The sequence below is a fragment of the Ranitomeya variabilis genome, chromosome 4 (genome assembly GCF_051348905.1).
Source record: "Ranitomeya variabilis isolate aRanVar5 chromosome 4, aRanVar5.hap1, whole genome shotgun sequence".
In the NCBI taxonomy this organism is placed as follows: domain Eukaryota; kingdom Metazoa; phylum Chordata; class Amphibia; order Anura; family Dendrobatidae; genus Ranitomeya; species Ranitomeya variabilis.
The window spans coordinates 614,612,584-614,637,963 of record NC_135235.1 but is presented as its reverse complement, the minus strand read 5'-3'; the positions used below and the strand labels follow the sequence as shown (position 1 = coordinate 614,637,963).

At 44.8% G+C, this 25,380-nt stretch overlaps 1 protein-coding gene across 6 annotated transcripts in view; it reads right to left on the bottom strand.

The window, feature by feature from the left end:
- Positions 1-25,380, bottom strand: part of SLC39A11 (solute carrier family 39 member 11) — a 618,770-nt gene that overhangs the window by 28,894 nt on the left and 564,496 nt on the right. For all 6 annotated transcript variants that reach the window (XM_077253431.1, XM_077253433.1, XM_077253434.1 and 3 more), the window contains one exon: positions 181-250. In XM_077253431.1, coding sequence (XP_077109546.1) covers positions 181-250 — 70 coding nt within the window. The remainder of the gene's footprint in view (positions 1-180; positions 251-25,380) is intronic.

Below are 25,380 nucleotides of genomic sequence, written 5' to 3'. Positions count from 1 at the left end.
AAATAGGAGTCAGATATTAAACTTAGTGGCCAGTGTGAAAATTGCAAGATTTTTTAAATTGTATACAAGTTGTGTCTGATGTATTTGGTGTGCCTTGGAGAAACCCATCCAGGGAACGGTGGATTGGTCGACCACCTTCACCTGGCACTATATATTGTACATGTTTGCCCACAATGTTACCTTGCGCTCTCGAATGTTGCTGATGCAGTTTTCCCAATAGCACCAAAGCCTACTCCAACTGCCAGGCCCTCTGAAAAGGAGAAGAAAAAAGCAGATTTATATAAAGGAAACAGCTTTTTGTCTCTTAGCACAGCAAACCATGACAATATTTAACATTGCTACGTCTTCATATGTTATGACAGCCCCACAATGAGAGCCTGAGTACATTACTGTAGATACTACCTAGTAAAGGTGTACTTACAATAGATTTGTTATGGCTTTTTTTTGTCAGAATTCTCATTATTGCAGCATAACAATAGAGGCTTTGACAAAAATATTCACTCTTACATATATTCACCCTTTCAGTAGAAAGAGGCGAATAGCACAATGCCAGAGACCCTTGCAGCAGTTGTGAAAAAAAAGGATTGGGCATGTTGAAATCCAACAGCCTGATCCTTCTTTTTCCTGCTGTCAGCAGATTTGGCCGACGTTTATCTAAAGTGCGTGGCCATACATGAGACCTTTGTCTGCAGATGATTGTTGGGATAGCAACTGGTGTTGATCGTCTGTGTTTGAACATTGCAGACATCGGATTGTTAAGAAATTTTCCCAAAATCCCCAACCCCAAAAACAAACTTTCAAAAAAACATGTATGTCTGGATAAAGTAATGTAGCTGTCCCCTAGACATTGTATTAAAAGTGTGCCCAAAATTATCTTAAGAGAGAAGGGAACTCGTCTACTGGACCCTAGCCACTCTTCTCAATCACTACCATGGTCCCTTGCCAGTCTCCTCGCTTCCTCTTCCATAGGGGGACTACTCCAGAAAATCAATGGCAAATAATAGGTGCCTTCTTCCGACCTTCCAGCTCAGATGGAACATCAAGGCTGCAGGCGATCAATGGCTGCTGATTGGTTGCAGTGGTCACATGTCACCTGCCAGGAGAGGAAGCGAGGAGATCAGAACTGGAGTTAAACTAAGCAAAATTTGGGAGGAAACTGCAGACCCATGTAACTTTTTTCCAGCATTTCGATCATGCACAGGAAGCTTTAGAAATTATTTTTAGCAGGGCACAGTCATACATTGTAAGGGGTCAGGGATGAGACACACTGGGGGGCACGGACAGATGTGTCACAACATCAGAACAGTGACATAAAGTGTCTTATAACTGCACAGACTTTCATGGGAATGAGTCACAAGCCATCCCATGAAGCAAAGGTTACACTGACCTTTCCCATGCAATTATCATATGCACATTAAAGGAATTTAATTAGTAAGAAATGGACGCCGGTGGAGTAAATTAGCATTACAAACATCTCAGAGAAGATCACTTGCTTGTCACTCCGTTTCAGTCCCTGGTTTAGTCACAGTGTCAGGTTGACACCAAATGCTTCAGCGTGGCTGATAATGGTCCTCAGCGTTAGAGAAAGACTGGAAACCTGCAGAAGACTGCTAAGTATAGTTCTACCTGTGCAGGAAACAGAAGCCCAACAGTCCTGGCGGGGGAACATATCAGGAGCCAGGACCTCAAGGCTGGGTCCAGGTCTAGATTAGGGCTGTGTATCAGCAGTCACAGCACAATATAGATTAGAAGAACATCAGTAGCAAGGATTACACTGCTTGGTCCACTTCTACAGTAGGGATAAGATAAGGAGTCAGAGAACACTGCTGGGTTCACGTCTAGAGTAGGAGCTTAGGTGAAGAGTCGGGAACAGTACTAGAGTAGGAGCTTAAATGAGGAGTCGTTCACAGTACTACGTACAGATCTATAGTAGAGGCACATCAGTAGCCAGGGTTGCACTGCTGGGTCCACGTCTACAGTAGGTCTCAGATAAGGAGTCGGGCCACACTGCTGAGTCCACGTGTACAGTAGGGCTCAGGTAAGGAGTCAAGCACACTGCTTGGTCCACGTCTAGAGTAGGAGCTTAGGTGAGAAGTCAGATGATTGGCCTCGGGGAGACCAAAACATCCAACACCGCGGAGACACCATCACGTGTTTCTCAACGCAGTGATCCAGAACACTGCCCCCATCCCTTATGGGAAATATGCAAATGCATGTAGGATAGCTGCGGAGACATCATCACGTGTTTCTCGACGCAAGCAGTGAATAGCCAGACCTTTCCCCGGGAAGGAACAACCACGGGAAGGGCAGCATCCAATAAAGGACAACATCCAATACAGGAAAACCACCTATGCCAAGCATGGTATCCATCCACAGACAGCTGTTTCGGGGTGTTTGCCCCTCATCAGTGTGGAGTAGGAATCTGGCTATTAGGAGCAGTGCCTAGTAAAAGGCTGTGAAGGAACAGACGATTGGCCTCGGGGAGACCAAAACATCCAACACCGCGGAGACACCATCACGTGTTTCTCAACACAGTGATCCAGAACACTGCCCCCATCCCTTATGGGAAATATGCAAATGCATGTAGGATAGCTGCGGAGACACCATCACGTGTTTCTCGACGCAAGCAGTGAATAGCCAGACCTTTCCCCGGGAAGGAACAACCACGGGAAGAGCAGCACCCAATAAAGGATGTTTTGGTCTCCCCGAGGCCAATCATCTGTTCCTTCACAGCCTTTTACTAGGCACTGCTCCTAATAGTAAATGTATCAACATTGACATCCTATATGTGCAGGGAAAGAAGACCTAAGTACAGGGCCCAACATTAGAGCCAAGAATATAATATATGGTCCCCCTCACATATATGGACCATATTGGGATAAACTACAATAAACACTAAGCAAACAAAAAAGCACCACAGCAGTTTAAATATCCAAAGTAGCAAAAAGGTATATTTTATTTATAAAAAATAGAGAAACAGGTACATTTGAAAGCATGGGAACACATATAACAACACAGCACTATAGTGCCCAAAGAGAGCTGTGGACGGTATCCATATAGTATATTAAAAAAAGGTAATGGTAGAAGCAAGGATTTAACATGGCGTAATCCCTTATGAAGCCATGCTTGGCTCCCCAGGTACTAGTAATAGGAAATACATAAGGCAATGTAGTGAATACGCTAGGATAGCAACATACCAGGGTATAATGTCCGTCACCACGCCGTCCACTGCGATCCCCGACGCGCGTTTCGGTTAAGAAACCTTCCTCAGGGGGCATGTCTAACAACTAAAAAGTGCTGTCTTATATAGTGTAGATGTATACCGCCAAAGCGGAACCGGAAATCCATCACCATTCACAAAGCACCGCCAACGTAAACCGGAAGTAGTGGGACATCACTACAGCGTCGCCATGGCGACGCCAGAAGGGCGTCGCTGAAGCGTCACAAACTCATCGCCAAAGCGTCACAAAGGCGTCGCTGCCGCGTCACAAAATCATCGCCGAAGCGTCACAATAAAGACCACTACTTCCGGTTTACGTTGGCGGTGCTTTGTGAATGGTGATGGATTTCCGGTTCCGCTTTGGCGGTATACATCTACACTATATAAGACAGCACTTTTTAGTTGTTAGACATGCCCCCTGAGGAAGGTTTCTTAACCGAAACGCGCGTCGGGGATCGCAGTGGACGGCGTGGTGACGGACATTATACCCTGGTATGTTGCTATCCTAGCGTATTCACTACATTGCCTTATGTATTTCCTATTACTAGTACCTGGGGAGCCAAGCATGGCTTCATAAGGGATTACGCCATGTTAAATCCTTGCTTCTACCATTACCTTTTTTTAATATACTATATGGATACCGTCCACAGCTCTCTTTGGGCACTATAGTGCTGTGTTGTTATATGTGTTCCCATGCTTTCAAATGTACCTGTTTCTCTATTTTTTATAAATAAAATATACCTTTTTGCTACTTTGGATATTTAAACTGCTGTGGTGCTTTTTTGTTTGCTTACTGCTCCTAATAGCCAGATTCCTACTCCACACTGATGAGGGGCAAACACCCCGAAACAGCTGTCTGTGGATGGATACCATGCTTGGCATAGGTGGTTTTCCTGTATTGGATGTTTTCCTTTATTGGATGCTGCCCTTCCCGTGGTTGTTCCTTCCCAGGGAAAGGTCTGGCTATTCACTGCTTGCGTCGAGAAACACGTGATGGTGTCTCCGCAGCTATCCTACATGCATTTGCATATTTCCCATAAGGGATGGGGGCAGTGTTCTGGATCACTGCGTTGAGAAACACGTGATGGTGTCTCCGCGGTGTTGGATGTTTTGGTCTCCCCGAGGCCAATCATCTGTTCCTTCACAGCCTTTTACTAGGCACTGCTCCTAATAGCCAGATTCCTACTCCACACTGATGAGGGGCAAACACCCCGAAACAGCTGTCTGTGGATGGATACCATGCTTGGCATAGGTGGTTTTCCTGTATTGGATGTTTTCCTTTATTGGATGCTGCCCTTCCCGTGGTTGTTCCTTCCCGGGGAAAGGTCTGGCTATTCACTGCTTGCGTCGAGAAACACGTGATGGTGTCTCCGCAGCTATCCTACATGCATTTGCATATTTCCCATAAGGGATGGGGGCAGTGTTCTGGATCACTGCGTTGAGAAACACGTGGTGTCTCCGCGGTGTTGGATGTTTTGGTCTCCCCGAGGCCAATCATCTGTTCCTTCACAGCCTTTTACTAGGCACTGCTCCTAATAGCCAGATTCCTACTCCACACTGATGAGGGGCAAACACCCCGAAACAGCTGTCTGTGGATGGACACCATGCTTGGCATAGGTGGTTTTCCTGTATTGGATGTTTTCCTTTATTGGATGCTGCCCTTCCCGTGGTTGTTCCTTCCCGGGGAAAGGTCTGGCTATTCACTGCTTGCGTCGAGAAACACGTGATGGTGTCTCCGCAGCTATCCTACATAGGTGAGAAGTCAGGCACAGTACTAGAGTAGGAGCTTAAATGAGGAGTCTTTCACAATACTAGGTACAGATCTATAGCAGAAGCACATCAGTAGCCAGGGTTGCACTCCTGGGTTAACGTCTACAGTAGGAAACACATTAGAAGCTGAGGACCACTGCTAAGTCAAGGTCTAAGGCAGGTACTTAGATTAAGAAAAGGAGCACACTGCTCGGTCCAGGTCTAGAGTAAAAGCACATATTAGAGCACTGCAGGATGTTAATCAAGTGTAGGGCTAGGTATTAGAAGCTGAGGACCACTTTGGAGTCTGGGTCTAAAGTAGCAATGTATATTAGAAGCCGAGGAGCGCTGCTGGTTCCAGATCTACAGAACGTGTCAACAGAAATAGTGGTTTTACAATAGAGATAGATAGGAAAAAGTTTTTAAATGATTTTTCAGTTATTTTCTGCCTGAAAGAACTCTTCAAAAAACTGATATGAAGATAGCCTTAGAAGCTGAAGGTAGCCTTAGGAGTGAAGAGTAGTGTTGGATATACCGTAGGTTTAGAGTAAAAACATACACTCACCGGCCACTTTATTAGGTACACCTGTCCAACTTCTTGTTAACACTTAATTTCTAATCAGCCAATCACATGGCGGCAACTCAGTGCATTTAGGCATGTAGACATGGTCAAGACAATCTCCTGCAGTTCAAACCGAGCATCAGTATGGGGAAGAAAGGTGATTTGAGTGCCTTTGAACGTGGCATGGTTGTTGGTGCCAGAAGGGCTGGTCTGAGTATTTCAGAAACTGCTGATCTACTGGGATTTTCACGCACAACCATCTCTAGGGTTTACAGAGAATGGTCCGAAAAAGAAAAAAAATCCAGTGAGCGGCAGTTCTGTGGGCGGAAATGCCTTGTTGATGCCAGAGGTCAGAGGAGAATGGGCAGACTGGTTCGAGCTGATAGAAAGGCAACAGTGACTCAAATCGCCACCCGTTACAACCAAGGTAGGCCTAAGAGCATCTCTGAACGCACAGTGCGTCGAACTTTGAGGCAGATGGGCTACAGCAGCAGAAGACCACACCGGGTACCACTCCTTTCAGCTAAGAACAGGAAACTGAGGCTAGAATTTGTACAAGCTCATCGAAATTGGACAGTAGAAGATTGGAAAAACGTTGCTTGGTCTGATGAGTCTTGATTTCTGCTGCGACATTCGGATGGTAGGGTCAGAATTTGGCGTAAACAACATGAAAGCATGGATCTATCCTGCCTTGTATGGAGCATCTTTGGGATGTGCAGCCGACAAATCTGCGGCAACTGTGTGATGCCATCATGTCAATATGGACCAAAATCTCTGAGGAATGCTTCCAGCACCTTGTTGAATCTATGCCACGAAGAATTGAGGCAGTTCTGAAGGCAAAAGGGGGTCCAACCCGTTACTAGCATGGTGTACCTAATAAAGTGGCCGGTGAGTGTATATTAAAAGCAGAGGTGTCACTGCTGAGTCTAGGAAAAAGAGTAGGGCTAAGTATTAGAAGCCTGGGAACACTGATGGCTTCATATCTGGAGTAGTGATAGAGAAATTGAGGAGAACTGAGCCGTATAGATCTACAGAAGTAACATTTTAGAAGCAGAGGAGCTCTATTGGGTCCAAGTAAAGAGTAACTACACATATTAGAAGATGGGGAGAGCTGCTTGGTCTACATCTAGAGTATAAACACATATTCGAAGGTGAGGTAGGCTGATGGAGGCAGGTCTAGCGTAGAAAAGCATATTAGATGAGGAGCACTGCTGGGACGTAGTCGAGAGCATGGACAGAGATCAGAAGCCGAGGAGTGCTGCTAGGTCTAGATCTAGAATAAAAACACATACAGGTGCTTCTTACAAAATTAGAATATCATCAAAAAGTTAATTTATTTCAGTTTATCAGTGCAAAAAGTGTAACTCATATATTATATAGAGTCAATACAAACAGAGTGATCTATTTCAAGTGTTTATTTCTGTTAATGTTGATGATTATGGCTTACAGCCAATGAAAACCCAAAAGCCATTATCTCAGTAAATTAGAATAATTAACTAAAAACACCTGTAAAGGCTTCCTAAGCGTTTAAAAAGATCCCTTAGTCTGTTTCAGTAGCCAATCATGGGGAAGACTGCTGACTTGACTGATGTCCAGAAGGCAAACACTTGAAACAGATCACTCTGTTTGTAATGACTGTATGATTTCTGAGTTTGCATTTTTGTACTGAAGAACTGAAATAAATTGACTTTTAGATGATATTCTAATTTTGTGAGAAGTACCTGTATAAGAAGCTGGGGAGCACTGCTGGGACCTAGTCTAGAGTAGGGACAGAGATTAGACGCCGAGGAGTGTTGCTGGGTCTAGATCTAGAAAGAAAAAACATATTAGAAGCCGAGGAGTGCAGCTGGGTCCAGGTCTAAAGTAGAAACACATATTAGAAGCCAGGGCTCACAGCTATGTAGAGTGAAGGCATACATCAGACCTTGGTTGCAGGTCTCATGGAATTGCCTTATCAGTTCTTCAGCTTTCAACATTATAAAAACTGCTTTGTACAAAAAGAAAAAAAAAGAGCATGAACCGCACCTCCAAAAATCATACGTTGATCTAAAGCCGCTAGGAAAAAATTTATATAACTGAACATGAGGTTTTCAGTTTAACATTCTGATCAGACTGTATGAAGCCCACTGCCACGTCATGGCAAACCTTGTAGTGGGTCCTACCGCCCTAACGGAGCCATGCAGTGACCACCGCTACAGCGGCAATGCACCAGCAGGGCAGACGGCCTGTTGCCCCACAGCACCTATGCTGCAAGACTGAGCCCCCATGACTCCAGACCGCGCCGCCCCACCAGCACAAAGCCACGGCAACAATGGCCGCCACACAGCACCAAAATGAAAGGAGCATTTGGTGTGGGTGCTGTGTGGCGGCCGTTGTTGCTGCAGTTTTGTGCTGGTGGGGCGGCGCGGTCTGAATTCATGGGGGCTCAGTCTTGCAGCATGGGTGCTGTGGGGCACCAGACCGTCTGCCCTGCTGGTGCATTGCCGCTGTGGCGATGGTTGGCGCATGGCTCCGCTCCGTTAGGGCGGTAGTACCGACTACAAGGTTTGCCGTGACGTGGCAGTGGGCTTCATACAGTCTGATCAGAATGTTAAACTAAGAACCTCATGTTCAGTTATATATATTTTTGCCGAGAGGCATTAGATCATTGTATGATTTTTGGAGGTGCTGTCCTTTCTCTTTTTTGAGCACATTCTAGAAACTTCTAACATGAATTTAATGTCCAGTTAAGAGAAAACAACCATCTTAAACATTATATTAAATGCCTCTCATTGCACACTATAGATTTGAAAAGCCCAACTACAGTATATTCCAAAGACTTCTGCATAAGAGCCTCACCACGCTTGTCAGTATTGCCACTACATTGGTATAATGGCATTGTTCCCTCAAATACAGTGCATTAAGGTGTAGCATCTGTGTAATACATGTGTATGGTAAAAACACAGTGATCGTAGCCAATACTACATACCGTATATACTCGAGTATAAGCCGACCCCCCTAATTTTGCCACAAAAAACTGGGAAAACTTAATGACTCAAGTATAAGCCTAGGGTGGGAAATGCAGCAGCTACTGGTAAATGTGAAAAGTAAAAATAGATACCAATAAAAGTAAAATTAATTGAGACATCAGTAGGTTAAGTGTTTTTGAATATTGATATTGAATCAAGAGCCCTGTCAGGACTCTGAACATTTTTTACCTTTTGTGCATTACTACCCTTCTCCAAGATGGCGTCTTTGGTCTCATGTGCACTGTGTCTTCCTGCTATAAAACTCCACCCCAGCCTTCAGTCTGTGCTAGAGTATTCTGCCTTGCTTCCAGCTCTTGACCTCTGATTACTTCCTGGCTATATACCTGCTCCTGTGAACCTGTGTGGTGATCCTGCTACTCTGCTCTGAGTTCCTGCTGCATACACCAGTTTCCAGTAATCCTCCTTCATCTGCTGCTCGTGTTTACTTCCATCTGCATTTGCTGGACATGTAAGCTGTTTCTGCTCTGCAAAAACCTGAGACTATTAACCAGGCCTCCCTGGTTGAGTGAGCTAAGATATGATTTGAACTGCCTTATAAGCTTATCTATCTGTGTTTGGACTAAGACAAGGATTTATTAGTGTCAAGTATCCTCAAGAATAACTGTGCTTCATAGACTTTCTGCTTGATTGCATTTTCCTCTGAAGTTTCCTATAGACTGCTAAGCTGCATTTAATATTTACACCAAGTGTTATGGACTTGAGCTTCTCTCTGCACATGTTTGAATCACCGTGTGATAATATAGACTTTACCACTTATAAAACTGTGTCCTGTAGTTGTCTTGTTCCACGCAAAGAGTCTCCTGAGTTATCCACTATAATTATTACAAGCCCCATATAATGCTCCATAAAGTTTATGATGGGCCACATAAGATGCTACATATTAAAATATGCTCCATATAATCCTGCATAAAGGTTAATAATGGCCCCATAAGATGCTCCAAAGACACATTTGCCCCATATAGTGCTGCACAAACGTTGATTATGGCCCCATAAGATGCTCCATACAGACACTTGCCCCATACAATGCTCCACAAACGTTAATTATGGCCCCATAAGATGCGCCATAAAGATATTTGCCCCATACAGTGCTGCACAAACGTTAATTATGGCCCCATAAGATGCTCCATACAGACACTTGCCCCATTTGCTGTTGCTGCGATAAAAAAAAAAATCACATACTCACCTCTCGTGGCTCAGGCCCCCGGCACTTGCTATATTCACCTTTCCTCGTTTTGGTGCCGCTCCGTGTTCAGCGTCTTCTGCACTGACGTTCAGGCAGAGGGCACGCACTAACCACGTCACCGCGCCCTCTGACCTGAGCATCACTGCAGAAGACGCTGAAGACGGAGCGGCGCCCGGAACGAGGAGCAGGTGAATATCGTACAGCGCTCCCCCACCCCATTATACTCACCTGCTCCTGGCGAAGTCCCTCCAGGTCCCCGGTGTCACAGCTTATTCCTGTATTGAGCGGACACCGTTACCGCTCATTACAGTAATAAATATGCAGCTCCACCCTTATGGGAGGTGGAGCCGCATATTCATTACAGTAATGAGCGGTACCATGTGACCGCTCAGTACAGGAAGAAGCTGCGGCGCCGGGGAACCAGGGACCTGCAGGGACCGCGCCAGGAGCAGGTGAGTATAATTAGACAGCCCCGGCTCCCCCTCCCCTGCCGACCCCTGGGTATGACTCGAGTATAAGCCGAGAGGGGGACTTTCAGCCCCAAAAAATGGGCTGAAAATCACGGCTTATACTCGAGTATATACGGTAAGTTGATTACACCTTTCAGATCCGAGCTGCAAGATTTTCACTTGTCAGAGTGTGTATCTGCTACATGCAACATTTTCTTCCCAGATTGAGAGCTGAGCCCAGAACGCTTCCAGCTTGATAGCCTAACCTTTGGTGGTGAAACTTCTCTTTTAGTCAGCCGTTCACTTCTCCCGACAGGTGACTGTGACATTCATTTTCCCCATTTATGTTAACAGTTTTTGAAAAACTTCCAACAGTGACCTATAAGTCCTGTATTTGTTACCTTCGGCTTTGCTGAAAACGTTCAGAATTGCTTCCTGATATCAGTCATTTCAGACAGGGTAGAAGATGACTGTAGTGTTGTTCGCTGGGATATCAAACAAGACGTCTTAACAAACGAGATAAAAAAGGTTCCACCTCATGATAAATTAACGATATATGACACGTCTCCAAGCAACCTGTGTTATAACGCGGACGATGTGCTCTCCTTTCAGGCAGAAGTCTGCCAGTTCAAAACCAGCATAAACCACATTTATTGGGCAGGCTGAAAGCTGCCTGATATTATATATTAATAATCATATATTATGGAGCAGCCAGAAGTAATTCTTCTATTGCACGATGTTCCTGTCTCACTCCTCTGGTGATAAAACAGAAACCAAGTAAAGGAGGTGACTGTGTGGGAGGGAGCAACACAGCAAAAACACGAGACCTAATTGTGTTAACTGAAGCTGTATTGTCACCCTCCAAAAAATGGAGAAAATACATTTATGTTTACACCTCGCTATCTGGCATTATGTTTACTCCACACCTTCTATCAGGGAGAAGTAAAGGAAAATAGCACGACATGGAGGTGGCAAGAGGGTCCCAAATGTATACTGTGCACATGGATTCTCTTTACTCTTTTCACAAGTTTGCATTTACACCACCTGAATTTTCGGCTTTAAATTCTGGCTGATTGGTAAGTAATTACTATTGGCGATCACTTAGTGGTCTGTCCACACAGGCAGACTGCACTTCAAATAAATAAGATCTCTAAGTGAGCATAGGCTGCCCTTGTTCTTGGCGAAGTGAGTTCGATGCAGCGCAGAGAACGATGATCTTCTATGGAGCACAAAGAATCATTGCACCTGATAAACATTAGTTTCGCTTGTTTAAACAGGGTTACGATCACCTGACAGACTACAAGATTATCGTGAAAAGAGCGCTCCGAGTAAATGGGTCAGAAAGGGGAAGTCTCAAGCTTGGAAGTTATCTTCCATCCAGAGGATAACTTCCTGATCACTGGGGATCCAACAGCTGGGAACCTCAATGATCCTGAGAACCCATGTGAATGGAGCTGTGGACAATCATCTACACTGCTGCTCCATTCATTCCTATGGGAATGCCAAAGAACAGCCAAGCTCAGCACTCAGCTATCTCCAACGGTCCCATTAAGAATGAATGGAGTGGCAGCAGGCTTGAACTGACCCACAGGAAAACTGGTGAATCCCCCTGTGGGCCCCTGGGCAGGACTGTACACAATTGACTATGTGCAGACAAAGGCAGCATCTCATCATTCATTTGACAAAATGCTAAATTTATGAACGAGGGTAATCAAGCTGCACTTCGTCTCCCTGAATCAATGTTACTGATGGGCTCTAGGTAGCTGGCATGGTCACCCACCGCCCCTTTCACACGGGGCTCTTCAAAGAACAAAAGAATTTGGAGACCCTAGTTGGACATGCCAGATCCCCAACTCCTCCAAGAATTATCTGTATGGGACCCCAATACATATTAGACTGTCAGCCAAATCCAACTATATTGGATGATGTTAGTCTAAGGCCGGCGTCACACTGGCGTTTTAAACGGCCGAGTGCAATGCGATAAAAAATCACATTGCACTCGGACCAATGTTAACATATGGGGCAGCTCCCAGCAGCCGACTTTTTGTCGGCCGTTTTCCTCGGTCCGAGACAATCACAGCATGCTGCGATTGTCTCGGACCGAGGAAAACTCTCGGCTCACTCGCACCCATATAAGCCTATGGATGCGAGTGAGACAGCGCACACCACTCGGATATCATCCGAGCGCTGTGCATTATAAGCGGACCCCAGCAATGGAGGAGATGGAGAAATTAATTTCTCCGCCTCCTCCAAAGCTGTGCTCCGATCCTCCCTGTGCGGGAGAATCGGAGCACAGACGCATGACACTCGGCTCCTGCTCTGCTGCGAGCAGGAGCCGAGTGTCATTAGCATATCGCATACGATGCTCTCGCATCGGATGCAATACGCCAGTGTGATGCCGGCCTTATGAGTATGGTGGCCTTTTGGTTTTTATTTTGCATCAATTTCTACTCCATTTGTAAATGGATTTGTATTTTTTTTCTTTAATACTGGGCTTGTACAAAAGGATGGCAACTGGACATGTGAACAGAATAATGTAATGTATATACACAAGAAGCACCACCATGACAGCATAGTCAGTCGATTATGCCCTTTACGTATAGTATCAGTGTGAGCACTATATAAGCTATGTCAGTAGATCAGGTACCCCCTGAATCGCTTCAGTTCAATCTCAATAGATAGCAAGGTGTAGGGGTCTTACACAGAACTTTCACAAATAATGTGGGGCTGAGCATTTTGCATAGTTCGCTGATATAATTAGCTCACCCATCAAACTCAATTAGGTTGATTTCTGCAGATGCTGCAGCTCCGATGAGATGTTATAGATTGAAATCTTGACTAAAGGTGGGAGGTATCTTCTCTAGGAAACACAAAAACACAACAACTGGGGAAACACGAACTTCTCAGAATTCTGGTGACTCTATATCTCGATAACATAAACTGACCACCCGTCCTGACAACGTGATGATCCAATACTGTGTGTTAAAAAGTGGTCCTGGAACATTAGAGATATAGAAGCTTTCACAAGCTTCTATTATTTTACAATAATACTGCTACATAACTTACAGGGATATTACATATCTTTAGAATGGTGTTGTCATGGGTTTCCCACCACAGAGAGGAGCCAGAAGACCGCAGCGTTGGAGTTCTCCTACTCCTGCGCTGAATAGAAGCTCTTCGTCTTCTAATTAAATGGTGTAAATTTCTTTGGGCAGTGCAAGGGTTAATCTGCTCTGTTGAGAGATCTTGGAGCTAAGGCTCTCAGCTGTGCACTGCCAGCCACTCCCATCTCCTCTATAATCTGGGTCCTGACTAACACACATTGTCAGAGCTAGTTTATGCTGCATGGCTGGGAGGATAGGTCTTGGCTATTTGAGTAGTAAGTTGGTGGATTTATCTGTGACAGTTGCTTGGTTTTGTGAGTGTGATAATTCCCTTGCTTCTCCTACTCCTCGATGCATATCTCTGTTATATATGAGTGTATATTTGTATGTTTTATATTTTCTGTTATCCCTGTTTGTACTACCTTGTTAGTCTGGTTGGTGTACTACGGTGCATTATTACTCCCCTCTCCTGTGTGGGGGAAGGGTACAGACTGAGGGCGAATTCAGGAGCTAAGGCAAGGTACGTGGCCCCGTGATCTTCACCTTCGAAGCAACCCGGGGAACAGTGTGAGCTAGAGCGCCCACTAGCCTTAGGGACAGGGAAGGAGCCCCTGGTCCCGGAACACCCGATAACAGAGTCATGACAGATGAGCTGCCAATAGTGGAAGACCACGCGGCATCCTGCAGAAACCACTGAAATCAATTCTGGAAAAGGGAGGCATCAGCTCTCTGCTTCAACATACAGCCTATGCTTCTGAGTCTCAATGCAGCAGGCATAATGGCCTCAAGAGACTGCATCTACTGCGTGGAGCCTCAGGCAACACTCTGCACACAGCAGCAGCACATTAGGTGACCAAAGATAGGAGAGTAGTTTTATGGTTTTCTTCCAATCATACTGTGTGTGGAAGATTGCGAATACCATCGGTCTTTGAGGGGGTGAGGGCGTGGAGAGCTTTGGTGGCTATCATACTGGGTAGTAGGCTCTCCAAGACCCATCATACTATATGCATTTACCGTGAGGCGAGGCTGTGGGGGAATCATTCATGTGGGGAGGAGACTGTGTTGGCATTATTTTGTGGGTGCTGTTGGAGCCATCATACTGTATAGGGGACAGTTGAAGTATCACATTGTGTGTGATAGGAATCATACTGTGGGCTATGGGGTCATCACACTGACTGTGGGCAGGTGTGGTGGGACCATATTGTATGGGATTGTTGGGGCCATCATACTGTATAGGGGGACTATGTGAACATCAAACTGTGTGGGTAGAATCATACTGCATGTGAGGGGGTACTGTGTTGTGAAATTGTGTGGGGGAATTCGCTGTGGGGACATCATACTGTGTATTGGCAGGTGTGAGGAGCTTTTTTTATTCTTCATGTGGGCCTTGAAGGCGGTATCTTAATAGGTGATAACACTAAGGAGCCTCAATAGGGTCACAACTGTGTATGTGCCGAAATACATGTCCCTGTCCATGTATAACGAAAGATGTGTAAGGCTAGTTTCATCATCCACAACAGCAAACACATGCAAAAAAGCATGCTAACGCAGCGTTTTTTATCCGCATCAGCTTACACAAGACGGCAAAAATAAGCAGCTTTTGCATGCGTTTGCGCTTTTTATGCACATGCGTTTGATGTTTCCAGGAGGGCATGTCTCAATGGGCGTGTCTCAAACATTTCCTGGACATGCACAGTCTGAAGTACCTAAGCACATCAAACGCATGCGTACGCAAGGACATGAATACACGTGCGTTCCCATAGACAGTAATGCGTTTTTTAACGCACTCATCTGTATGCGCATGCCTGTGCATATTTGATGGATTTTTTACCGCTCCAAAAATGCAACATGTTGCGTTCGCCACGCCAAGACGCACACTGCGAAAAAACGCATACATACACAAAACAATGCGAACGCATGTCCATGCGTACACCATGTTAAATATATGTACGCATGACGCATGCGGATCAAACGCTGCGCGCACAGACGCAAATATGAAACCAGCCTAATATTAACCAGCAATAATATTCTAGCAGAAACAATTCACTTTCAGGAACCATTTCAAGAGTGCCAACTCTTTTGGCCAAGACTGTATATGTATGTACAGTACATCTGTCTTTGGGTTGCGTGCGCGTGCACGCGTGTGTGTATATATATATATACACAGTCCAGAGACAGATGTCTAAATCTTGTAGGTGAGACATTAGTTATACGCTGTCAGTGTTGGCTTTGTTTATATAGTAGAGAGAGATGCCAGAGGCAATATATATCTATAACATGTGAATGCTTTTGTTTACTTGTATCTGTAAATGATGCTGATGCTGTTCATCAGCTGTGACTACGAGATGACAGATAAAAATGTTCCGCCTAAAATCCAAAAAAGGAACATTGCTATTGAAAAAATTTCATAAACAAAAAAAAACAAATAAAAAACACAACACAATAGTGTGCAAGATAGAAAGAGTCTGAGGTATAACAACCTCTGTGATACACCACATAAGCTGGTGCTATGTAGATAGGAAAAATTATAAAGCTATGACTATATGCATCTCCCTGTAATACAAAGTTTGTGTAGCTCCAATTCGTATTGTCTCCGGAAGAGAGCCCCTATAGATATGCTTTCTTAGGACATAGACATCATAGAGAGGGTCTTGCCTCAACGGAGAGTCATTCTGTAAGACTCGCTATATTCATTTAATACTAAAGCCAAATAAAACATTTTTTTCACCTCTCTGTTGCAGAGATATCAAAGTATTTGGTACCTAGCGATTAAACTTTTGTGAAGTCCAAGTGGGTGTATTAGCCAGTTTTCGCTGTGGGCGTGCACTTCTTCTCCCTGTATGAGTTGCCCAATCATAAGCAATACTGCAGGAAAATAATAAACCCCCCCCCACAGCAGCTCAAGTTTCACAGTGTGTGACATGTAATGATACATCTCTGATCTCCAGATATAACCTCCTGCATCCAAAGAAAAAAGAAAAAAAGCTGCACCACTCCAACTTTCCGTATAGTTAAAAAACCTTTGTCCTTAATTTCTTTCAATGTGGTATGGACAAATGCCGGTACAAGGAGAGAATGCCAGTACAAGGAGAGGACCTCTCCTTGTACCGGCATTTTCTGCAAACGTACTGCCCTCTGTAACCATGTCCATACCACATTGAAAGAAATAAAGGACAAAGGTTTTTTAACTATACGGAAAGTTGGAGTGGTGCGGCTTTTTTTCTTTTTTATTTGGATCTTTGTACATGTGTCTCCAAGCAAGTACACCCAGTACCGTGGATTCACCGGGCAAGGTGACGCTAACTCAGAAATTACCTTCTCCACCAGTGAGTATAAACGGTTTTCTTAGTGCCATTCTGTTTTTTTTTTCTGTTTTTTTTTCACTTTATATAACCTCCTGCATGATCAGTAAGTGCTTGAGATTAGAGCACAGGTGAGGTCCCTGTGCTGGAAGGTGCAGCACAGGTGAGTTTAGCAGTGTCACATTACAAACCCCTTTATGAGCTCTCCTTCTCTAACAACACTGTTGGATCTGCTGTGCCACTCCTCTCCCCTACACTGCCTGTCCAAAGCTATGTCAGTATTCACAATTTTGCTGAAGACAACAAACAGAGGTGTGAATAAACTCTGGACAGGCAGTGTGGAAGGAGGGGCAGTACAATGGAGCTGACAGTGCTATGAAAGGAGGAGGAGAACTGGTAAAAGTTTATCTAAGGGCCCCTTCACACTGTGCAATCAAAGTCTGAACGAGCGTTCGATTTGTGACGTTTATCCGTCCTCGTTCCGAGGTTGCAAAGTGTGACATGGCGTTACGATTTGCGACGCAGCCCAGCATCGTACGATGTGAAAGAAAGAGCAGAACTTTCTTTCGTCGTAAATGTCTCGCTGTGGCGGTCGAAATCGTAGTATGTGACGGCGGTCATACGAGCTCGTAATGCGACTACGTGGGTTGGGCTTCCGCATACCTGTCTCCTGATTGGGCGTGACGTTTTAGCACGCCCATGCTGGTAATACGTCACGCTCGGAGTCGTAGGACTATGGCGGTGTGAAGGGTAGCGTACGATTGCGACGCGTGACGTTCACATCGCAACTACGTCAGAAAAAGCGTTAACATCGTAGAGTGTGACTGCTGGCTACGAGCTCGTACTGCGATGTCGAATATGACGCAAATGCGTCGTAATCGTAGCAGAATCGACCAGTGTGAAGGGGCCCTAAGGCGATACAGCTAATCTCAGTGGTGCTGCCTCTCCCCCTTAACTAACACATGCAAGAGGTTAACCTGGAGATCATAGCTGTATCATTACATCTCACACTTAGAAACCTAAACTTTTGTGCTCTGATGCTGACGATTGGACAACTCATACAGGGGAGAAAAAGAATACCACCCCAGTGAAAACTGTCTAATAAAAGCCGCTTGGACTTAACAAAATGAACACATTAGGTGCCAAATACTTTGATTGGTAATATTACATTAATGACAGGAATGTTAGTCTTTATGGGCTAAATTGGCAATATCTGTCACGATCCTACCAGGGGGTCGGTCAGAGGACGGCACGACACGCACAAAACGGGTTGGAAATTGGGGGAGGAAGGCCCTACCGATAGGAGGTGTCCCATCCATCTTTCCCTAAGCTCCAACCTGAGCCTGTCCTGCACTCCCCTACAGCCCTAGGCGGGTCCTTCTCCTCCCCGCCGCTGTCACGAACCTCGTCCCTCACTGTCACCCCGCACTGCCCTGGCTAGTGCACTGGCGGGCAAGGGCGCTAGCCTCACCACTGCAGATGGTACAACACAGTGGGTGGTGACAAGTCAGAGACAGACAAGGTATAAACACAACACTCAGCTTCCAGACTCCGCTACCAAGCTCCACACTGCAGATGACACAGAAACAGGACTCCAAACTCCAGAAGTAGCTGACACCAGAGAGATGCAACTGCAAGGCTGGTCTCCATAGAGAAACTATCACCAACAGTCAGCTGATGCATCAGGTGACTATTTAAAGGATAGTGGGAGTGGTCACCACCCACATCAGCTGACCTGGCCACCCTGCAATTGCAGCAGGCTTCCAGCAAGGGAAACTGACATTAACCCCTGCTGGTCCTGAAAGGAAAAAAGCTACATTTAAAACATAGTGGAACCAGAGCTGCCATGAATCCAAAAATCCAATATCAATCCAAGATGGAGCTTTAATATTAAGGTTTTATATGCACCATTAATCTCTCTGTGGAATTAGCTACATGGAGGTGTTTAATGTACTGTTCAGATCTCTGACATGAGATCAGTTGTGCTAAGAGACATGGCAATGATTGAGCAGTACATATTGTAGTGCAGCGGGGTTGGTTCATTGTGACAGACAATGACCACAGGATAAGTTCACAGCAAACTTGTTTAATGTCCACACTCACACAGTGTACAGCATACGGTATCCTATGGATCGCAGCCGGGAAACAAAACAGTCCATGAGAGTCCAGTTGCTGAGGGCGATGGCTCCACCATATAATGCTGCGGGGAGCCAGGAGTTTGCTCAGCTGGCTCTGTGTCAACTCACAAAGGATGAGCTTCTGCAGAGCCAACTGCTCCGCAAGTTGCAAACTAACACACCCACCCCTCTGCTGCAGGGGTTTTAACAATCAACTTGTGGCCGTAGGCCACATGGAAAACCCAGCCGGGGGAGGAAATGGACCGCCCCGCTACCTTCATGTAGTCCCGTTTAAAAAATAAAAGCCTATGGCAGGTTTTCCTAAATCTGCCCTGGACAAATAGCTTGTCCAAGACTACACTTGCTTTTATTCTACATTGCAATCACAGCTATACCTGTGACTGCAATGCACTCCCGCGGCCTCAATACGCTTCTGAGAGCATCCTGATGTACACATAGCGACCCTCGCAAATAACACCGGTCGCTGCCTCACAATATGTTGACAATATCTGGTCACAGCAATCATCTCCAATTATCATATCACATAACTCAGGTAGCTGCCACTAGGTAATGTCCATGATAAACAACCCTCCATCAGTCAAGCATTTTGGTAAATCACCTCTTGTATTCTCTATACTTATTAACCGAATGCATTTTATTTTTCATTTCCATTTCATAAAAAATAGGATCTGGTCAGGACGGACGGCTGCCCGAAACATGTCAACTGTCAAATCAAGGACAGGTCAGATAACCTGGGCTGTGGAGTCGGTATAAAATGAACCAACTCCTAAAATATATAATAAATTGGGTACAGTAGTACAGTAAAGGATGTGCTGTAAATAGAATTTGGGAAACGCTAAACGTCACATGTAAACAGCCAGTTGACTATTAGATGATGATCATGTATGTTCTACTGCCAATTAGAAGGGTGTGGAGCCACTTGCAGACATATTGGTTTATTTATTATTTAATGGCCTTCAGCTCGATTTTGAGTCATGGCGAATTGATGGATGGATGTTCTGTAGGTAGAACAGTGCCCTGCCTAGGATCCGAGCTGTAAGGCTACTTTCACACATCAGGTTTTTGCCATCAGGCACAATCCGGTGAGTTTTGAAAAAATCGGATCCGTTTTTTTTCTGCCGGATCCGTTTTTTTCTCATAGAGTTGTATTAGTTGCGGATTGCGCCTGATGGTCAAACATTTCATCCATTTTTTGCCGGATCCGTAAAAAAAATTCTATTCCGGTGTATGGAGAAAACGTTCATAGGAATATTTTTTCTGTCTGGCGAAAAAACGCCCAGCAACGGTTCCAGCGATAATCGGATGAAACTGAGAAATTACAAATCTGGCCTCCGAATCCGTTTTTCCAGGCATTTCCCATTGAAATCATGCACATTTTCCGGTCTCTCTCTGTCAGAACCAATTCTAGGCTGGTGACTAGCAACGCCAGGCATGGCCTGGACCCGCTGATTGGCGCGATCGATGATTACATTGATCGTGCCAATCACAGGGCACAGCCGCCCTGTGACCTGCCGAGGATAGAAAATGTGAGCTCCGATCCCAGGCTGTTGCCCGGCAACGCCAGCGTCACCAGGGCCAGCTCTGATTGGTGCTATCAATGTCCTCATCGATTGCACCAATGACAGGGCAGAGCGGTATGACCGGTCTGTGACCTGTCTGTGACCGCGCTACAGGTCCTCACAGTAGCTGAGGATTTCTGCAGTGCGGTCACGCTACAGGATCTGCTGCTGTGCTGGGCCTTGAAGTGCCACAGAAGCCTGTGACACCACAATCCCTGCTGAAGAAAGAAGAACAAAGAACAGAAGTGTTTTGATCCCTGCCCAATCTCTTCTCATCCACCCCAATCCCCCTCTTCCTCATGCTTCCCATTCCTTATACCACCCTCCATCCTCCTTTGCGCCACCCCCGTGCGCACATCCAGCAGCTAATGAGCTTTGATAAGTGACGCAGTTCACTCATCAGAGCTCGTGCCTGCGGTTATCCACTTTTCTTTTTCACTCCCCTTTTGCGCCACCATCTTGCGCACATCCAGCAGCCACCGATCTTTGATTAGTGATGCAGTTCACTCATCAGAGCTCGTGTCTGCTGTTGTCCACTTTTCTTTTTCACCCCCCCTTTGCGCCACCCCCGTTCGTACATCCAGCAGCCGCCGAGTTTTGATTAGTGATGCAGTTCACTCATCAGAGCTCGTGCCTGCTGTTTCACACTTTTCTTTTCACTGATATTTTTTTCTCCCTGGTTGCTTTTTTCTTTTTGCTTCTTCTTTTCAGACAAATAAGTTTACACCAAGCACTATCTCACACACAAACAGTTAAACAAAGTACTGACACAATCACCACATGCATAAAAAAAAATGTCATCCTGCTCCTCTCAAAACCGCTATTCAGTGGAGGAGGCATATGCTTTCCTTGCCTCTGACACTGATAAGGAGGGAGAGGATCGCACATTTCTTTATTTTTCAGATTCATCCTCCTCATCCTCTTTCTCCTCCTCCTCAGGTGCTGCTAAACCACCACGCAGATGTCCCAGGACAGAAGATGAAGCAGTGCCCCCTACTCCAAAACATGAACCAGCGCACCCCATTACGAACCCCATATGAACCTTGCTCCCCAAAAATTATGAGCCACTGATTCCTGATTTTGTGGCAGAATCATGAATTAAGTTTGACACCACCGGCCTCACAGAACTAAACTTTTTCAGTCTTTTACTCTGAGGATTTTGTTAACCTCATGGTGGGCTAAACTAATTTGCATGCTCATCAATTTTTAGCACAAAACCCTGGTTCATCATTTTCTAATTCATCTCCTGTAGACGCAGTTGAAATGATGCAGTTTTGAGGCCTGGTCCTTCACATGGGGAACCTGAAGAAGCCAGAACTTCAGCAATATTGGAGTGTTGATGTTTTATACAACACTCCAGTGTTCAGAATGGTCATGGCCCAGACATGTTTTGAGGCCATTTACAAATTCCTGCATTATAACGATAATGCACAGTGTCCACCCAAGATGACCCTAACTTTGAACGTCTGTTCAAAGTTTGGCCGGTCATCGAACACTTCAACAAAAAGTTTGCTGCAGTGTACGTGTACCAAAGGGACATCTGCGTGGCTGAGCCCCTAATTCATTTCAAGGGGAGGCTCAAATTTTGTCAGTACCTGCCCAGTAAGAGGGCAAGGTATAAGAGGGCAAGGAATACCTCAGGGTACTGAGTTTATGAAGGGAAGGACACCAGGATTGAACCCCCTGAATGCTCCCCTGTCCTAGGAGTGGGAACATTGTGTGGGATTTGATGCACCCACTGCAGGATAAAGGTTATCACCTCTAAGTGGATAACTTTTATACCAGTATCTTACTCTTCAAAACGCTCTACTGTCCGCAAAAATCAGAGAGGCCTCCCGAAAAAGCTAATTGGGCAGATGCTCAGAAGGGGTGACAGCAGAGCCCAATGTAGCGACCACCTGCTGGTGCTCAACAACAAGAGGGATGTCTTTTTCTTGACCACCATACATGGTGATGGCAGTGACCTCGGCACTGTATGAGGTACCTCTGCACAGATCAGCAAACCAGACTGTGTACTGGGTACAACAAAAACATGGGGCGTTGATCTCTCTGATCAACTCCCCCAGCCGTACAGTGCTTTGAGAAAGGCCAAGGTGTGGTACAAGCTGGCCGTTCACATCGTACAGATGGCAATGCACAATGATTATCTTCTGTCACGATGTGCAGGCCAGACCGATATGTCATACCTTCAGTTCCAGGAGGTAGTGATTGAGGCCTTAATCTTTGGAGATCAGGAAGGAGCGGGCCACAGTACTTCCGGAACTGAAGGTGCTCATATTGTAGCAGGTCAACATTTCCCGGGGGAGGCCCCTCAAAGTGGGAAAAAAGGCAAGTCACAAAAGAGGTGCAGAGTGTGTTACAAAAAGGGAATACGTAAGGAAACCATTTATCAATGCGACACCTGCTCCAAGAAACCTGGCCTGTGTATGAAACAATGCTTCACAGTGTACCGCACTTCCATGCACTACTAAATTCATTTCTGACTTACCCAACTGACGTATGACAACCTGACAAACACTACACAAGTCACGTATGCCACTACATTATAAAATTCACATACCAAGAAAAAGTAGATTAGTTCCAAACAGGGGCATTTGCTGGGCATTGCCACTGTTAGACTACGTTCACATTTGCGTTCGGCGCCGCAGCATGCGTCATGCACCCCTATATTTAACATGGGGGCGCATGGACATGCGTTGCATTTGCGCTTTGTGACGCATGCGTCGCTGTGGTGCATGCGTCAGGGCGCAGAGAACGCAGCAAGTTGCAGTTTTTTCTGCGCCCAAAACCATGCAAAAGTGGACGCATATGTCAATAAATGCTGCGTTGTGCATGCGTTCACATTAGCGTTGTGCGTTGCGTCGCCGATGCTGCGGCGCACAACGCAAATGTGAACATAGCCTTAAGGCACATCTAGATAAGTTCCTTAGGGGGTCTAGTTACCAAAAGGGGGTCTACTATTTAGGAACATCAGGGGCTCTTAAAACGCAACATGACGCCCGCAGACCATTCCATCAAAGTCTGCATTCCAAAACGTCATTACTTCCCTTCCGAGCCCCGACGTGTGCCCAAACAGTAGTTTTCTTCCACATATGGGGTATCAGCGTACTCAGGACAAATTGTACCACAACTTTTGGGATCCAATTTCTCCTGTTACCCATGTGAAAATAAAAAATTTGGGGCTAAAAGATCATTTTTGTGGAAAAAAATGTGATTTTTTTATTTTCATGACTCTACATTATAAACTTTAGTGAAACACTTGGGGATTCAAAGTTCTCACCACACATCTAGATAAGTTCCTTGGGGGGTCTTATTTCCAAAATGGGGTCACGTGTGGGGGGTTTCCACTGTTTAGGCACATCAGGGGCTCTCCAAACGCGACATGGCGTCCGATCTCAATTCCAGCCAATTTTGGTTTGATAAAGTCAAAGGCGTTCCTTCCCTTCCGAGCTCTGGCATGCACCCAAACAGTGGACCCATCCACATGTGGGGTTATCAGCGTACTCAGGACAAATTGACAACTTTTGGGGTCCAATTTCTCCTGTTACCCTTGGGAAAATAAAAAATTGGGGGCAAAAAAAATCATTTTTGTGGAAAAAATATGATTTTTTATTTTCACGGCTCTACATTATAAACTTTAGTGAAACACTTAGGGAGTCTAGTTTCCAAAATGGGGTCACTTGTGGGGGGTTTCCACTGTTTAAGCAAATGTGACATGGCATCCGATCTCAATTCCAGCCAATTTTGCGTTGAAAAAGTCAAACCGCTCATTCTCTTCCGAGCTCTGCCGTCCACCTAAACAGTGGTTTTTCCCCATATCAGAATGTTCAGGAGAAATTGCATTATAAATTTTGGGGTTCATTTTTTCCTGCTACCCTTGAGAAAATAAAAAAAATAGTTTAAAGTTACATTTTAGTAAAAAAAAGTTAAATGTTAACTTTTTCCTTTCACATCTCATTCATTTCTATGAAGCAGCTAAAGTGTTAATGAACTTCTTGAATGTGGTTTGGGTCAGATTGAGGGGTGCAGTTTTTAGAATGGAGGTTACTTTTGGGTATATTCTGCCATATAGACCCCTCAAAGTGACTTCAAACGCGAGGTGGTCCCTAAAAAAAATAGTTTTGTAAATTTTGTTGCAAAAATAAGAAATTGATAGTCAAATTTAACCCTTAAAACTTTCTATTGAAAAAAAATTTTGTTTCCAAAATTGTGCTGATAAGAAGTGGACATGTGGTAAATGTTATATATGAACTATTTTGTGTGACCCAAATTTCTCTGATTTAAGGGCATGAAAATTCAGAGTTTAAAAATTGCAAAATATGCCATATTTTTACCATATATCCATTCTTTACACAAATAAACACAAGTTATATTGAAGAAATTTTACCACTAATGTGAAGTACAATATGTCACGAAAAAACAATGTCAGAATTGCCAAGATCCGTTAATGCGTTTCAGAGCTATTACATCAGAACATGACAGCAGCAAAGCAACACATGAAGGGATGTTTTCCTTAGCATGTCATGTCCAATTTACAGAACAAGTAACCAAAAAGATATATCACTTGATATTCTTTGGTATGGTAGTCTTGGTTGTAAGTATCATATTTACAGAGGGCTTGTATGAGATTAGAAACAAAAATACTAAAATGTTGGGACTGCGTCAAAATCAACAGGGTCCTGTTGTTGACGTAAACCATGCCATGTTTATTTTCCATGTCATAATAAAAAATAAATAATACTGGCGTGTTTAATTCCACTTTGCTCTGCTGACTCGACTTGTTGTTATTAACTTCCCGTTAATAATGATATCACATACATTCATGCGATGCTGCATCCAATCACTAGCCTCAAAGGTCTTGTACTTTACATGCAAGTGTTTGGCTGAAATGGTCACATGAATATATGTTATGTCTCATACTAGCTTACCAAATATTCTTTTACGAATGTGAAGCCCAAAACTAGATCAAATATACAAGATGTGGCCTTACAAGTGATTTGTAGAAGGGTAACAATACATTGGGATTGCAGGATTTTATCTTTTTTTATACATACTAATTTCTTACTTGCTTTTGCAGCTGCTGCT